This window comes from Acanthaster planci, linkage group LG03, assembly GCF_054643075.1.
Source record: "Acanthaster planci isolate LZ-2023a linkage group LG03, COTS_SCS, whole genome shotgun sequence".
NCBI lineage: Eukaryota > Metazoa > Echinodermata > Asteroidea > Valvatida > Acanthasteridae > Acanthaster > Acanthaster planci.
This window is the reverse complement of record NC_141779.1, coordinates 22,557,487-22,573,587: the sequence shown is the minus strand read 5'-3', so window position 1 is coordinate 22,573,587 and position 16,101 is coordinate 22,557,487. Positions and strand designations below refer to the sequence as shown.

At 40.0% G+C, this 16,101-nt stretch overlaps 1 protein-coding gene across 15 annotated transcripts in view; it reads right to left on the bottom strand.

Moving 5' to 3' along the window:
• Positions 1–3,266: 3,266 nt before the first annotated feature.
• Positions 3,267–16,101, bottom strand: part of LOC110991061 (oxytocin receptor A-like) — a 47,357-nt gene continuing 34,522 nt past the window's right edge. For 13 of the 15 annotated variants that reach the window (XM_087134203.1, XM_087134207.1, XM_022256169.2 and 10 more), the window contains 2 exons: positions 8,683–9,951; positions 3,267–8,334 (listed from right to left, as the gene is read on the bottom strand). In XM_087134203.1, the coding sequence (XP_086990329.1) occupies positions 8,111–8,334; positions 8,683–9,763 (1,305 nt within the window). In that variant the 5' untranslated portion in view covers positions 9,764–9,951 and the 3' untranslated portion in view covers positions 3,267–8,110. Of the gene's footprint in view, positions 8,335–8,682; positions 9,952–10,916; positions 11,098–16,101 lie in introns of all 15 variants that reach the window. The other 2 variants (XM_087134201.1, XM_087134206.1) reach the window with 1 other exon arrangement.

The window sequence follows — 16,101 nt, the reverse complement described above, 5'->3', positions numbered from 1 at the left end:
CGGCGTTTTATTGGTTACCACTTTTCCCTTGATTCCCCCCCCAAAAAAAAAATTCTGTTCACATATACGTCGATTCCTTTGGCATAATATGGGCGATTCACCCTAGTGCGTCACCAAGAGTTTGCAACGCGTTGACCAATCACAATGTGTGTAATCTGTCGACCGAATGCGCGTTTGGAAAAGTTCGACAGAGTTCGCGCAATTATGATTGGCCAACGCGTTGTAACCTCTTGGTGGCGCACTATTATGAAATAGCTGTGTTAGGGTTAGGGTGACATGTCTTTGTCGCCATCTTCCCTACTCTATCCTTACAGTGACAAGTCGCCATTTGTTCATCAGTTAACCCTGTCTGAATCAAGATTTAACCTGACCGCTCAGGTACCCCAGGCTGTACGTACACTACAATGGTTATTTCGAAGTTATCTAGTCATTTTGCAAATGTATGGTTATTTTCTGAACAAATACTGTCATATAAATGTATTATACAAGGCTTATCAAAATAAAGGAGCCGAATTCAACTGCAGTTTGTAAGACAACTGCAGATTTCTTACTAAGCATTAGATGTCTCCAAAAAGGCCTAAATGTCTTCTTTCCTTTGACAATGCATTGTTGACCAGCAGGTGAAAGTTTACACTGTGACAAGTTAGCATACACACCCATTCAAGAGCACTTGCTTGTGTTTGCCTGAGCATATTCAAAATGTGCATTATCTACTCTATAGTGCATGCTAACCTGTCGCAGATTATATTTCATCTAATGGTCACCTGCTAACCCTAACCTGCTGGTGAACAGTACATGGATACGCCCTGCATGATAATGCTACAAATATAAGAGAGCCAAACAATGCATCAGATAATTCATCTGACAATCAGTACATCAATACTTGATGTGTCTTGTTTCCTGTATGTCATGAACGAATTCCAACACCTTTTCGTTGTCACTCGCTGAAAGACGGAAACTTTCAAACTGACTCGTTACCAAGTTCACATTAGCACGTTGAATTGCCCCTTCCTTAGAAAATCCCTTGCCTCTACGTGTCCCCGTTTCCACAAATACTCATTGCCTCACCTTATTGCTTCTTTTCATCTCACACTGAATCCTATTGCCATTAATATGGCCTGTGAGACCTTGTACCACATCGTTCTCATTGCAAATGATCCCAGCAATGCATGCTGCAGAAGCCCGCTCGTATTTGATATTTTAAATGATTTGTATACCTTCTAGAAATATCACTTTTTGTTTTGAATGTTTGGCGCCATCGCTTTCTTGAGTTGCGTTTTCATATAGCTCTTCTCGATGAGGTAAATTTGTTTACCACAGTGGATGCTCAAATAGAAATTATGTGTCTTTCTCTTTCGATTACCTCAACAGCAAGGAACATGGACATATGCATTGTATACACACAAGTTACACAAATTCCCAATAACCAGGACTTTTACGCTATTTAAATATGTATTCTACCATTAAACAAAATGTTACTGTAAAAACATATTGTCAACATGGGTAGGACTTGTTTATTACAGGTCCCATGTCTAATACACATCAATTACGTATAATAAGATAATGTTAATAAGATAATGCTGGTAAGTTGGAACGCCTGTCCAGACAAACCCAAGTTTGAACGCTCTAGATCTCTGCGCCTGTTTTATTAAGGCAAATTCACGCATTACCACGGTGACATCTCTGACACGGACGCCGTGTCCTGTAAGCGGGCAGCTGCCACCATCACTTGACCCGTCGTGCTGCACGTTACCACACAGTGACGGCTGGTGTGCTCTTGGTGAGAACGACATCGATGCCTTTCCGTTTCTACGCTTGAACAGGTTCTGGCAGCCAAAGCCTGCTGGATGACCCAAAAGGCGATGCTGGAGAATAGAGAGTAGATCCAAAGATCGGTGCTACGCGTTAGGCTTACCACCATGAAGGAAATGGTGAAGAAGACAGCTGTGAACACAAACAGACGGACGGATATTAGACCTTCAGCGACAGGCTATTGATATTGATATGAGGGACGTCTTTACAGTACTAACATCTGCCAAAATGCGCACATACCCAATGAAAATGAGAAGAGAAAGTCTCAGCCCTTCTAAAAAGAAAAATAGAGTCACAATATTATACTGGATAAACGTCCCTTTTATCCCAAATTTTGCTTTAAGTAACAATTCTTTCAATTTCATGAGAATTGCAAATGCTTATCTTGAAATTTTTTTTAACTTCGGAGCACGCATAAGTAAGCTTGTCATACTGGTCCTCTTCCTAGTTGTTGCCTTTCTGCGGCAACACTGCTATGTGTTTCTTTCCAGAAGACTTTTTTAGTTCTTCCACACGGCCTAGCATACCATGCCGTACTTTACAAGAAGCAAGCTTGGAACGGCTGATGAGCAAGTCTCTCGCCATGTTAAAGAGCGTGACGTAATCATTCAAAGCGCCATCGCCGACAAAGTCCGCTCTGCAGTCCATCCACACCACACCAGAACCCTTGGACCGATTTTGAGCCTCTAGAACCATAAAGCGGCTTGCTGCATACGGTGGATATGATCCACGCCGCTGCGACGGACCATGTGTCCGGCTTAATAAACACCATCCAAACTGAAATTATTGTCGCTCTGCAGTAGACTCACAAAAGCCATCATATTGATGAAACGTCTTCTGCACAGTCATCAGATGAAGTGGTCTTACTGAAAAAGGTTAAACTGGAAGAGTTAAAAGATATCGAGATAAACACAGCTGTTTAATTAAGACCTGTCAAGCACGTACGGACACTTCCCTCGCATTTTACCAAGGTGTCAAACTGATCTTCATAACTCGTACCTGTCTTGCTGCCGCCAGGGGTTTACATTTCTTCGCAGAAAGTGCCATAAGCTTTTTTTATACTGCTCAGTAAAGAACAACCAAAAGAATAGTGCTGGAAATGCCGTTGAAACTCGAGTGGTCTAGTAGCCCAGTTTACACCGAATACCGAAATATCAAGATAGTATAGCTTTTGCTTTAACCATAAGAGAATTATAATGTTTGGATATGAAAACTTTTCCAAATATACTTCATGTAAAACTAATTGCTTTTATGTCAAAGAATTTTTCAAGTCCATTTAAATCGACTAAACTATTGAGAGATACAGATGGAAAACTACAGTCCTTACTGTTCAAACTACAACCGCAAAGCACGGTTCCAATCATTGGATATTTGTCAGGTCTGCTGCCCTCACTACAGAATTTGTCTTAGGATAACAGAACCTTTAAATACAAATTCAATGTGACAAAAACGAACCTGTTACACTCGTCTACAGGTTTTAATCTACTTTTGTACATACAATGTATAATATTTGTTCTGTAATTACAGTGATACACATTCATTCATCTCTCTCTACAGTTGTATACATACATCTTACCACATACACGTAGCACATTAATATGGTCAAAATGGTATTTTCCTGTTATGAAAATACAAATTGCAAAATCTTGAGTCAGCCTTGGTTTCTTGTTGGGCTATTTGTTTTCAACGTTTTCAATACGTCGGCTCATCCGTATTTTAACTCGACACTTTGTGCAAATAGTCTGCAGCGGCCGCTATAATGTGGTCAAATTGCCGAAATTCTTTGCTGACCCACTTGTGCGGTTTGAGAGGCGAGATTTGCGCGTGAAAAGGTGAGAGTTAGACGGATGTTCTTTATGAACTACACGTTTAAAAAGTATTCAGGTGGGACTCAAGATGGCGTGGTGAGTAGAAAAAAGCACAATTTTCTGAATCAAATAATGTGAAATCTGTCCCTTACTGCTATGTGAGGTTCTGCATGCATATGTGACGAAATTTATCAACCAATCAGTTCCCAGGAAATCCATGTGCCTGGCGGCAGAATCGTTCTGATAAAATTTGTCAGCACTTCATAAAGGGTGCGCCCTGAGTCAGCTAGAGAATTTGTGGATAAAAAAGTATATTTTTGAGTAGGCCATAAACTAAGCTTTCTGTAGAGTGCCGATTAAAACGGTGGCAACATTGAAAAATAGGAAATTTTGCCGCGTTTTCGGATGCAAATTTCTTATGTTGTGGGACAGCAATTATCATGTCATTTTACCACATTTTTGACAATGAATGGGATTAAATCTAGCATTTTAGGAAAGATACACTCTTCAGCTATTATAGAAGTCGACGATTTTGACGGCATCGTTCTTAGCAGCAGCGAAATCTGTCGAATTCTTAACTCAATCAAGACATGCAAGACGTGGTCACGCACGCAAAAACATGCATACGTAGCAAAGAAACCACTGAGTGCTGCAGACTGTCTTCAAATACGATGTAGCTACCAAAAATGTTACGTACACAATTGTGATTAATTATAACATTCATAATAAGAATAATATAATCTTGCGTTGAATATTGACTCGATTTTAACGCCAGGATGATTAAATAAATTTTAACAATAATTATTTTCTCATGAAATACATTTGTGTTAAAACGCAACTAACTATCCTGGTAGTTACAAATATTACTATATGAAACTCATTTAAGGTGAATTTACATAAACTGTGGCTACACCTGCTTGGAAGTGGGGAGAGGGAACAATCTCCACTTTGTACGTCTTTGTGGCGAGAAATCTCCAAGTCGGGAGAGTATAAAATTTCATAATCATTGCCCCTACCCCTAAATCTGCTTCCTCAATTGCAACAACAGTAAGCGACATTCCTTTCGTAGACATGCAATTTCATTTGTAAAAAGACGCGGCACATGGACAGCAATTGATGTCTCGAAAGACATGTGAATTGTGTAAAACAAAGGCTATATGTGTCTCAGAACCCAATCAGTTTACATATTTACAACTTTTGCCATAACAGTTGAGAATTCATTGTTTTTGCTCCCTTGCAAAGTACCACTGTCGTCGCCGAAATGCTCCAACACTGTTTCTATGGAAAGCACATTCAAATTCGGTTTGGAACAATTATGAAAAGTTGTTTGCATACACTGTAGGCCTATTTTCCGATTAACATATACATTTCTTCTATATTTATGGACAGTTCCTTTTGATAGTGTTTGAATTTTTATCATTGTCTTGAGAGTTGTGATCAATGCAGGAACACATTTATAATTTGTTTTCGCTAATACAGCCATACACTGTACACATTTTACCAATCATTTGATGATATATTCAACCGACAAATCTTAATCATCCACTTTGTCCCTAATTGGGGGAACTGCTCATTAACACACACATCCTAAATAAAGAAAACATTATGAAATGGCAGCACAATAAATACTCATGGGGTGGACAGTGCCACTGTAGTTTAAACATTTCAGATTTGATGATGGCCTGGTCATTTTGGGGCAGTTTGACGATCTTTTAAAGTAAATGGGAACTATTGTTTGTATATATACTGTTTTTTGTTTCAAATTAAGGAAATGTTGACTTCTGTTTAATATTTCCATTACAAAACCCTAAGCAGTGTGCTAAAAGGGTGCACCCTGGATTTTTCGTTGAGGGATCAGACTGGAATCGGAAGTTCAGTTTCATCCTGAAGCAAAAGTGCATGGCAGTCAGATGTCAATGAAATCACAGGACAGAATATGACTGTCAAGGGGATAGTATGCCACAAAAGTGGCAGTCAGATGTCAACGATATCACAAGACACATTACAACTTTCAATCGCTCGCAAATAGGCAGGAGTGTCGATTTGAAAAAGTTACCAGCGAGGTATATCTTTAGATATTCACATATATTTACGTAATAATTAGTGATGGTGTTCATACTCGAAAATGGAGCCTAAAATAGGCTAATAAACAGTGCATTAATATAGTGACATTGTTAATATATTTTGCCGTTGACGGTTACAGTACAAAAGACAAAAATTCACCGATACTATACACTAGGAGAATACACTAACACATTTTTTTTTAAATCGCTTTTCAGCAACTTTTGCTTGATGATCATAATAACATCAACTCCGTTTACATAATTTGCCAAGGAATATGATCTGGCAACGACATACCAAAGCTACTCTTGGCAAAGTTTGTCAATGCAAAACTTAACCGTATTTTTTTTCCAGTGCGTATAATAATTTTACAAAAGTAAGTGATCACTTCGCAAACGCTGTAATGTATCGCACTGTGTATGGGTGTTTCTACAAAAATGTTATGTACATGTTTATATATAATTATGTGTCGTACTGCTAAAGAGTAAACACTATTATGAACTTGGGATATGTGTTGTGTCTTGTTGCTTTTTCTGTTGTGAGAGAACCTCAACAATCAATGGAAAGAGAATCCGTAATCGGACTAGCTTGAAATATGCTGTTCTTATATTCGTGTGTGTTTCCTTTCGTTGGCCATCGCTGAGTAACATAAATTAATGATGTGAGTCGGTGTCATGTCATATTCCCGTTCTGTGTTATCTTTCTTTGTTTTTATGCAGTGTGTCTTTCTACATGTCCTTATTTCCTTATATCACATTAACTGCCATTCTTTCCCTCCGTTCTGTAATCTCTCGTTTTTCGCTTTCCAGAACCCGCTCGTGATGCAAAGCGTGGGTCCAATCACTGCGCCTTGAGAGATTTCAGCTTTCGGGAGCTTTCTTCAGTTGGCGCCCTCGCGTCGGGTTCGTATTTCCTGCATTTTAATTCAGCCCCTCGTGACACGAACGAAGGTGTTCGGTGTAAAAGGTGTTCAAACACCGAGAGCGTTTTTCGCGCTTTCGATAATCTGCATGGCGAGGAATATGAACGTTAATTAATCAGGGACGGACGCATCCCATGTGCACAACTTATCAAGAAACAGAACTTACATCTTTTAACACTGAAAAAAGAAATTTACAGTTTTGCAACTTAGGCCTACAATGTATGACATTCTAGTCCTATGCTTTCTAAATGTCTACGTCGTAAAACTAAACAGCAATAAAGTTATTAAGCCAATACAATTCGCGAAAGCCCTGCTGTTTAAACACTCATAACATCCACGACTTTTTTAATTACACTGTAATGCAAAAATCACAATAACGATCACATTACTTCACTTCTCCTATTAATATTTTCCTCTCTAACAAATTAGCACATCTTTCATCTGTCACAAAATGTAGGACCCCTGACTGCTTATCATCACAATAAGTACCTTCGTTTGGCGTTGTGCCAAACTTGAATTATTTTGGTAGCAGCAGATCTGAAAACTTGTTTGAATGAATCTCTATCACCTTCGAGCCTGTTTTTCTTTGAGTAACAGTTGAGTTTGATACCGAAACCAAGAAGAGATCAATTGTATCTCAAGTTTCGGTATCAAGCTCAACTGCTACTCAAAGAAAACAGGCCTGATCTTTAATGCTATGAATATGATATTAACAGAAAATTGTGCTACAGGAAATGATTTCATTACACCTCTACACAGATAAAAGATAAAGAGGCAAAAGCCGAAGAGAAGCAGGACGTTAGTACAGCCGGGGAAACATACCATTTACACCTCACTTTTCTTCGGTTATCAGTCGGGTCTCCGCCCTCAAAACCATTCTGTTTAAGGACTACAAAACTGGGAACTGCCAGATCTTAAAACCTACTATTTCACGAGGCTTTTCCATGGAATCTATTGACTTAGGTCAGAATGACGGCCTTCTCTGTCTCAAGGAAAATGCTCGATGAGTTAGGGTACCGGAGACATAATGTGGCTCCCGATCACACCTACTCCTTTACAAAAACCCGCATCTATGCATCAACACAGGTACATCTCTGACACAAAGTGTCTTGCCAACACCAACTTGGGCAACTGCCGCTGTCATTGGGCTGAGCTGGTACCCAGCCGTATCAATGATATTGACAGCAAATAGCTATCGTCTACTAAATAAGGTTTGACAGATATTTCCCTTCGAAATTTAGAAGAACCACGCTCATGTCGGTGTTTTTTTTTAACAGTCAGCGTAATAAAAATTGTGCCTTTGTTTTCCTAATTGTGGTGTGTATTGGAAAATCAACAGTTTAAGAGAAGTGATTGAAACATGCCAAATATAGGTTTGGAAAATTTTGGCGAGTTTCGGGCATTATTCAGAAACGTTTCAGACGCTTCAATGTGGCGGCTACCAGAAATAAAGATCACTCAAAATAGTCGTATTTGTTTAGTCTGAGGACCAGACTTTCCAAGGTGCCTACATGGAGGCAGCTGCTGTGCCGGTGGTCGACACGTAGCGACTGGAGTTATCGTCGTGGTGGGTCCGGTCTGAGGACATGCCGTTTTTAGGCCGGAACAGGTTCAGGCAGCCGAATGCCTGCTGGATGTCTCGCAATGCGTTACTAGAGAACGCAAAGTAGATCCACGGATTGATGCAACTTGTCAGGCTCACCAGCAGTAATGAAATGGTGAAGAAGACAGCTGTGAACGCAAACAAGTGATAAAAACACTTTTACGGCAATATTTACTGCTATTTTCTTGCGATCATAACTTTATTGTGCTATACGTCTAATAAAAACACACAGACATTTGATGAGATCTTCATCTTGGGCTCCATCTCTGGCTCCAAAACCCCCATAATAAACCTACAATTGGTTTCAACATCAAAGGAATTCAGGTATTCCTAGTGGTGGTGGTCCATAGCTTTCGTCAAAAATATTTGAAAAAACTGGTTTTTATTCTGGGATACCAAAAATTACCTCAAAACTTAAACTGATTTCACATGATACCTATACCATACACGGCATAAAAGTACATTGATTTACTTGCCTTCATAGTTAATCTTGGCCCAGACAGACAACAGCTGTGCGATGAAGAATGGTGCCCACAGCGTCACATACATTGTCACAATTGTTAATGTCATCTTGACAGTCTTGACCTTGGCACGTGACACCTTTCCCGCCGCCCCGTGACGCCTATACAGCATCTGCGGCTTTTGGTCGGACGGGCCCTCCCTCTTGGTGGCGCTCTTTTGCTGCAGCTCCATGTGCTCTGGGTTGAGTTTATCTGACTCGTCCTCTTCCCAGTTATTGTTGTCCTTCTGCGGCAGTGCTGCAGTCTGCTTCTTGCCAAGGTACTTGTACTGCCTGTCCATGTTCATCCACACGGTCAAGCATATCAGCCCGTACATGACGGTCAGAAGCAAGCTCGGTATGACGTACACCGCCATGCTAAAGAAAGTGATATATGCCACCACCAAGCTTTGACTTGGGAAATTTCCGCGGCAGTCCATCCACGCCACGCCAGGACCCTTGGTCCGATTTTCCAGCCTGAAGAACCAGAACTGAGGCATGCTACACACGGCAGATATGATCCACGCCGTCAGGACCATCAAGCGCATGCGCAGGGTATGGTTGCCTCGCAGTCCCATCAGCGGGTGACATATGGCCAAGTACCTATCAATGGCCGTCATGACCAGGATGTAAGTCGATAGGTAGACTGGAAAGAGCTGGAAGAACTTGACAATCCTGCACATGAAGTCGGGACCGTAAAACTTGTAGGTGATATCCCAGATCATTTGCGGCAGTGTGTAGAAAAACGCCACCATTAAGTCGGCAATGCAGAGGTGGATAATGAAAAAGTGCATTCTGGAAAGACTCTTCCGACGGCGCCACAGGACGGCAATGACGATGGAGTTACCAAGGAGAGCCAGGAAGAAGATGGAAGCGGACAACAGAATCTCTACAGTGGCAAGTTCTTCGTTTCTTTTGGGATACCACACCGAGGGGGCAGAGGTTGAATTCCAGACCAGTTCATATGATACATTCCCGTCCTCTGAAGCGTTTACGTCCCAAATGTCGCTTGTATAAGGTGTGGTGCTTACCGGTAGCGAACTCTCTGGTGGTGCCATTTTCTCTCGAGACTTAAGTGTAAATCGTAAGCAAAGAGCAGAATTCAATCACTTGCCGCTAAGCTGGTTTCTGTCAGGCTTAGTGATACCAGAACCCTTGAAGTTATCCTTCCTGCAACAATAACTCACGGCAGCCATGGAAAGGACTAGACTCCTTTTACGCAGTGTCGTCTGATCGAATGGCAAAACTGCAAGGGGATGAAATATTAAAAACTCGATAAATGTTATCGATCGATAACTTCTAATACATATTCTAACCGGAGACTCCACTTTTTATTTTTTAAAAAGCAACAGGTGTATAAAATTCTATTGACATTTTGGGGCTCCATGAGTCTAATTTCCTTCACCCTGTGGCATCTCTGACCCCTTTTGTTATTTTGTTCTATTGATCGAAAGCATTCTCCGCCAACTAAATGCCAAAGAAAATGTAGAAACTATACAAGTCACTGACACGACAAGGTGTGATTACATTAGCTTTCGTATTCAGGGAAAGACCTGTTAAATATCGATTCGTCGGTTTCGGTTTACAAGTAATAAACGGATGTACTTGTGCGTGACAGGTAATCGAATCGATTACTTACACGTGTTACCGTGCGCTCGCGCCTTTTTCAGTTCCCAATGGTTATTGAATGGATGGTGCATCAAACCACCGACACTTCTAAGGGTTTTTTCACCTGGTTTTAAGGAAATGAAACCAGGCCACCATGCAATATCACGTCTAGTGTTTCAAGAGATACACCTACCTGCCAAATGAGGTATTAAATCGGTAGCGGATAGGACTGGGGACTCACAATGAACAGAGGCTTTTGGGGCGTAGCATTTCACTTGACAAATAATTCAAACTTTCAAGATATTAACAGAGGGGAAACCAAACGGTTTGTCCTTTCACCATGTAATACGCTGGTCACATTTTCCTAGGCTAACATTGCCAGTGACATGTGACGGTATTTTCAACGCTTTAGGTGAACATAATGAGTGCCTGGGGACATGTGAACTGAGTTATTTCCTTCTATCATCGTAAGTCAATCGCATGCAATATTTTTGTCAAAGACTTGGGGACAATAACAGGAAAAATATTAGTTTTTCCCGACGCAAAATAAAACTTCCATCAGTTATGTTCATTTTATTTTCCTCTCTCACGTTCATAATTTACCTCCTACGGTAGTGAGGCTCGGCCCGTATTAAATAGGAAGGGAGGGGTTCGTTTCAGTGAGAAGAGCGCCCTCTCCGAATCTGCATGGACATCACATTACATGTATACCTTCGAATGTCTTCTTTGAAAATCAGATCAAAGAATACATTCAATGATATTTTGGCGACAGGATGACGCATGCCTGCTGATACAAAAAGCAAAAAGGTGGAGAAATAAAAATCTTGAGTGTCTCCAGGACAAAATTAGAAACTGTCAATCGCTCATATTTTCCTCTAAACTGCATTTCGAAATACGGAAAAAACTTTGTCGAGTCTTAAGATCCCAACTATCGCATCTGAAATGCGAGATCTTATTAAGTAACAGGAGCTAGGCGCATTTTATGTCTAGGCTCTGACAGCACTTGAATATGTGAAAATTTCAAGACTCGAGGGTAATATTCGGTCTTGATGAAAACAGCCGTTATTGCCCTCAAGACAAGAAATAACCTGAGCGTTGCGACATGTGAGCAAATTCCGTTGTATAATAAATCGCCCGAAAGAAGAATCGACAACTTTATACATTTTTAATTTAAAAAACTGTTCAGTGACATCATTCTTCCTTTTTGTTGAAAGTGAGGACCGTTGGCCACATGATTGGAAATCTGGGTCCATAGGTACATTAACAAAGATATAAAATCAAGAATCTAGCCACAAAGAAATTGTAACGTTGACTCACGAATGCTAGATTTAAGACTACTGTTACTTGTGTCGAAATAAGAGTCGTCGATTTTAAAATTCCCAAACATTTTATTTACATTTCGTAGAGAAAAATCAAGGCGTTCTCTGCCATTATAATTACAAGAAAACAGGCGCTAGTCAATATCAAAATGTTCTTCCTCTCATCTTTCTCCGTCTGCGTTCTGTACACATGCATGAAATTCTGCTATAAATTAGAGGAAATGACTACTCAACACGATGGTCAGTATAGCGATACTTCGTGAATTAGCATCTCGGTTTCTTAATTACAAAGACCGACTCGTGGTGTGAATGGTTTCCAGGGAAGAGGTCAAGCCACGACAACTTTGTAACCAAGAAGTTATTACATCTGATGATTAAGGAAGACTTGACACAAACGAACACGGGTTCATTTTGTTTAACTTCATCACGTGGAGGTTATCTGTCATGAAATCCGACCGAGCGTACGGTTCCCTCACGACAAATTATGTTTACTCCGAGACAAGAGGTACTACTTCATATGTTACGTCAACCCAGTTTCTATTTCGCTTTGATCCAGACCGACAATGACGTAATGTCACCGAAGTGCACGTGCATTTCTTATGCTTGCGAGTCCAATTCTTTTGCCGAGAAACTATGGTCTGTAACCTTTGTCAGAAATCTTTTTCCCCGACTCCTATCGATATCACATCGTATAGATGTACGTCCAAGTGTTCGGGACACGTTAACTGACTTTTGTTTTCACTAGTTTTGCTCTGTGTCGTTTATTTCGCCGCTTAACCCAATTAACGAGACAAATTCAAAACACCAGTCAGGTTAATATCTGAGGGAAATGGGACCATCACAAACAAGTTGAAAGTCGTTAATAAAGAAGCTTCGTAGAAAACAGTCAGCTTGCCCGGGCACGATTTCCCAGCTTCGATTTTCGTCGATACCGGCTACCTACATCGCAGGACTGAAACCCCCCAGAGACCAACCAAGGAAACGCGTTGGCTGCTAAGGCGGCACGGCATGGGCTAGACTGCACCGCCATGAATTAAACACTTCAACCCCCCGGAGAAAATATCTGCTCTTTCTTGCCTCTTCTCCACGGAATTGTTTGAATGTGGAGATCAAACAGGGGGTTTTTTCTGAAGAAGGCGGAAACCCGGTTCTTACCGCGACGGCTGCCGAAACACGATCAGTCAATGTCCAGGGTCTAAGAACTGAGAGAGATCAAAGATGACGTGACTCCAGGGAATATGGCCAACACGAAAAGGAGGGGTTAAGAACTACTTATTTATTTTGAAGTTATACAAATCCGTACATCAATTGCGCTTGGAGTGAATTAAGTAAGAAGTATTATGCAGCAATAGAATCATCATAACTTGGTGACTGCAAAACATTTGGTTAAAAATAAAAGTTGAAAATTAAGTTAGCCTTTGTCAGTTTTTGAAGTGTGTTTTTTAAAGCACTTGATTCAACACTGCATGTTAGTGTTCTTATTTCTTTGTTCACGTGTAGTTCAAAAATCTTGTGAAAAACACACATTTTTCTGGAACAATGCAAACCCATTTTTGCTGGATATTTATAGTTATTTTCATTGACTGCTCCTCCTGTTTTTCAGACAGGGTGGAATGTTGTGTTGGCATGCCGTTTATGAGGAAGTTCAGACGTCTTCACTACCTGGTCTGGTGTGGGCATCTTTCATACTCAAGTCCAAGGAATACTACTCTTTAACAACATGCCCACTCGATGCGGGACTTATAGTTTGCAAAATTCAAACTGCCACAAAGGGCTCTGTAGAATCTGCGAGTTTTCATCGAGGACATTGGTGTAAAGTATCGATGACCTTCGCTTTGCATAATTTTGTTCAAACTCTCATTATTAAATTAAAAATGGAGTTAAGGTATATAATCCATAAACACCAGCTGGATATGTCTTCTAAAGTTCAATTTTGATTGGCAAAAATGTCAACTATAACGGTATTCCGACATTTGTTTCTTTAATTCCTAGTTCCCTTTTCACTGGCTAATGATAGCATATTGTCTGAAACAATTCACCACACCATGCTTCAGATCTGGGGGAAAATGGCCTCCAACGTTAACTTCAATCTCAAGGGAGCACACTGCGTCTCACACTGAACTCCTTTGATCTCAGCCTTCAAAATGCAGACTGTATGCAGTAAGTAACGCAGAACATCTTTGAACTCGACAAGGGATAAAAGCCTATGGGTCTACTTCGTGTATACAATTGAAATAGGAACCTCTTACTCCACGGAATTGTAATGGCAAAGCCCCTGTCCAAGGACTTGCCTTCTAAAATCTTTAAAGCCTTCACAATGAAAAAATGGGATGGCCTATCGCGACCTACAAAATATCAGATGTCCTTTTGTTTTCATTCCGAAACCGTATTTTTGATAGCTTCATTAAACCACAAACAGGTCATAATGGTTTAAGTTCTCATTATGAATGATTCGCTCCCGCCAAAGCGATTTCAACCATTAGCCAAGAATGAGGGAAACGTGAAGAGAAAATTAAACTAATCTCAGTAAATGACTGTTACTCATCCACCAAATCACGAAAAAATCTTATCTTCAATACGAACTTGCAACAGATATGCACAATATTTTGAAAATTAATTTGGTGTAGAAATTTGTAAAAAAAAAATTAAAGAAATTATGACAAAATCACCTTTGTCTGCACCGTTACCGAATTATTTTGACTAACTCTCATGGGTGAGATAGGCGTTTACTGCCAAACCACAAGTGTCTCATTGAATACCAGTTTCATCTTTAGATCAATTGTTTTATTTCAGATAGCCTGCATTCCATTACAGCTTATGGGTCGACTTATCCTTCTTTGGACCCAGCATTCTACTATTTTACGAAGTCAGCTTCTAAGGTAGTGAGCCTTCAGCAATGCATATATGGACTTGGCTCGTTCTGTAAGTTTATTTTAATACACCGAATTAAAAGGTTTTTTTTAAAGTGAGAAAAAAAAGAGAAATGCCGTCACTTTTGAGAGTTAAAGAATTGAAGCATAGAAATATTACGCTTGGGCTCATTCCATGATTGTCAGCAATAACAAAAACAACGTGACTGCCAACCATAAAGGATTAAAATTGCCGCTATTTTATAAGGCAGAGTAAGTCTGTTTGTTGAATGTTACGGGCGTAAACGGGTGATAATGAAGAAATAAAGTAGTTATCTGGATAAAACATAGATTTCATACCAAGATATTGGCTGATATGTACTCCGTGAACCACAGGTGAAGAGGAAGTAAAAATGTCTAACCCGCACGTATAAAACGAGTTTTCAATGCATTATGTATTTCTTTTAATTAACAGGTTACTTGAAAAGGAATTAAGTGCCGGTTCATACCTCACACGAAAGCTGACACGAACCGCGAATTTGTGACGTCGGATCAAATATACATACATATTCAAAACTTGAACACATTTCAACTCAGGCGAAATTTTTCGTGTCGTCCAATATTCTTCGCTTTTGCATTCGCCTGAGGTTTGAAGCGGCCTCAACGGCATTAATAAAAAAAAAATCTATTAAACATAGCAAATAGACTTTCTTATCAAGCAACCTAAAATGATCGCATTGCTTGTTCATAATTGAAGCGTGCTTTTATATTTTTGTTAATGATAGCAATAGAATAATGAAGCGGCATGAGTTCCAATTTAAACTCGTATTTATCAATGCTATAACAAGGGAGATAAAACAAATCACAGGAAAGGGGAAATCTTTATCGGTGTACTTAGCACACTATCAAACCAACTCGTTCCCAAATATTATATAATAATATGTTACAAGATTCAGAAGTAAACCGTTAGAGTTTGCAATGTAAGGGGTAAGACAGTGTTTTTTATGTCAGTTTCATATGTACAGAACTTAAACAGATTCTTCGTTGCACCTGTTTTCGAAAACGTTAAACACGATAAATTTCTAAGTGATACTTAAAATGCAGCCTCTACTGAAAGTATCCTTCGACAGCGACCCAGTAACAACTGTGTTTTCCAAAAGCGCGAACCATGTGTTGGGTCAAGAATTTATCATGGGAGGCGCCATATATACTGATGTGTAAATGATGATGTGTCAATTTATAACCTGTGAGACGGCAGTCCCGTGGAACCGTGCAGAGGCTAATGAGTAACTTCACCTAACTGAGGCGGTAGCTCTTGCTATGCACACCACAAGGTACTTGGTATAGTAGCAACGGCATCTGAGGATCGTATCTTCGCTTTAGACCTTCCAAAAAAGCAAGGCCGCACACTCAAGGGGTGTGGATAGGTAGAGTTAATGCCTGATTCGCAAACGGCGGTTACAAGTGACATGTATCATGTTTTGATTTTTTTAATTTATCCTTCGGATCTATCTTATTCAATGTTATCTGTCAATGGGGGGGGTGCCAAACCATTTGGGGTTCCAGACCCCACTTCTTTTTTAATGTTTAAATTTTAAAATTTAGATATAATAAAGCACA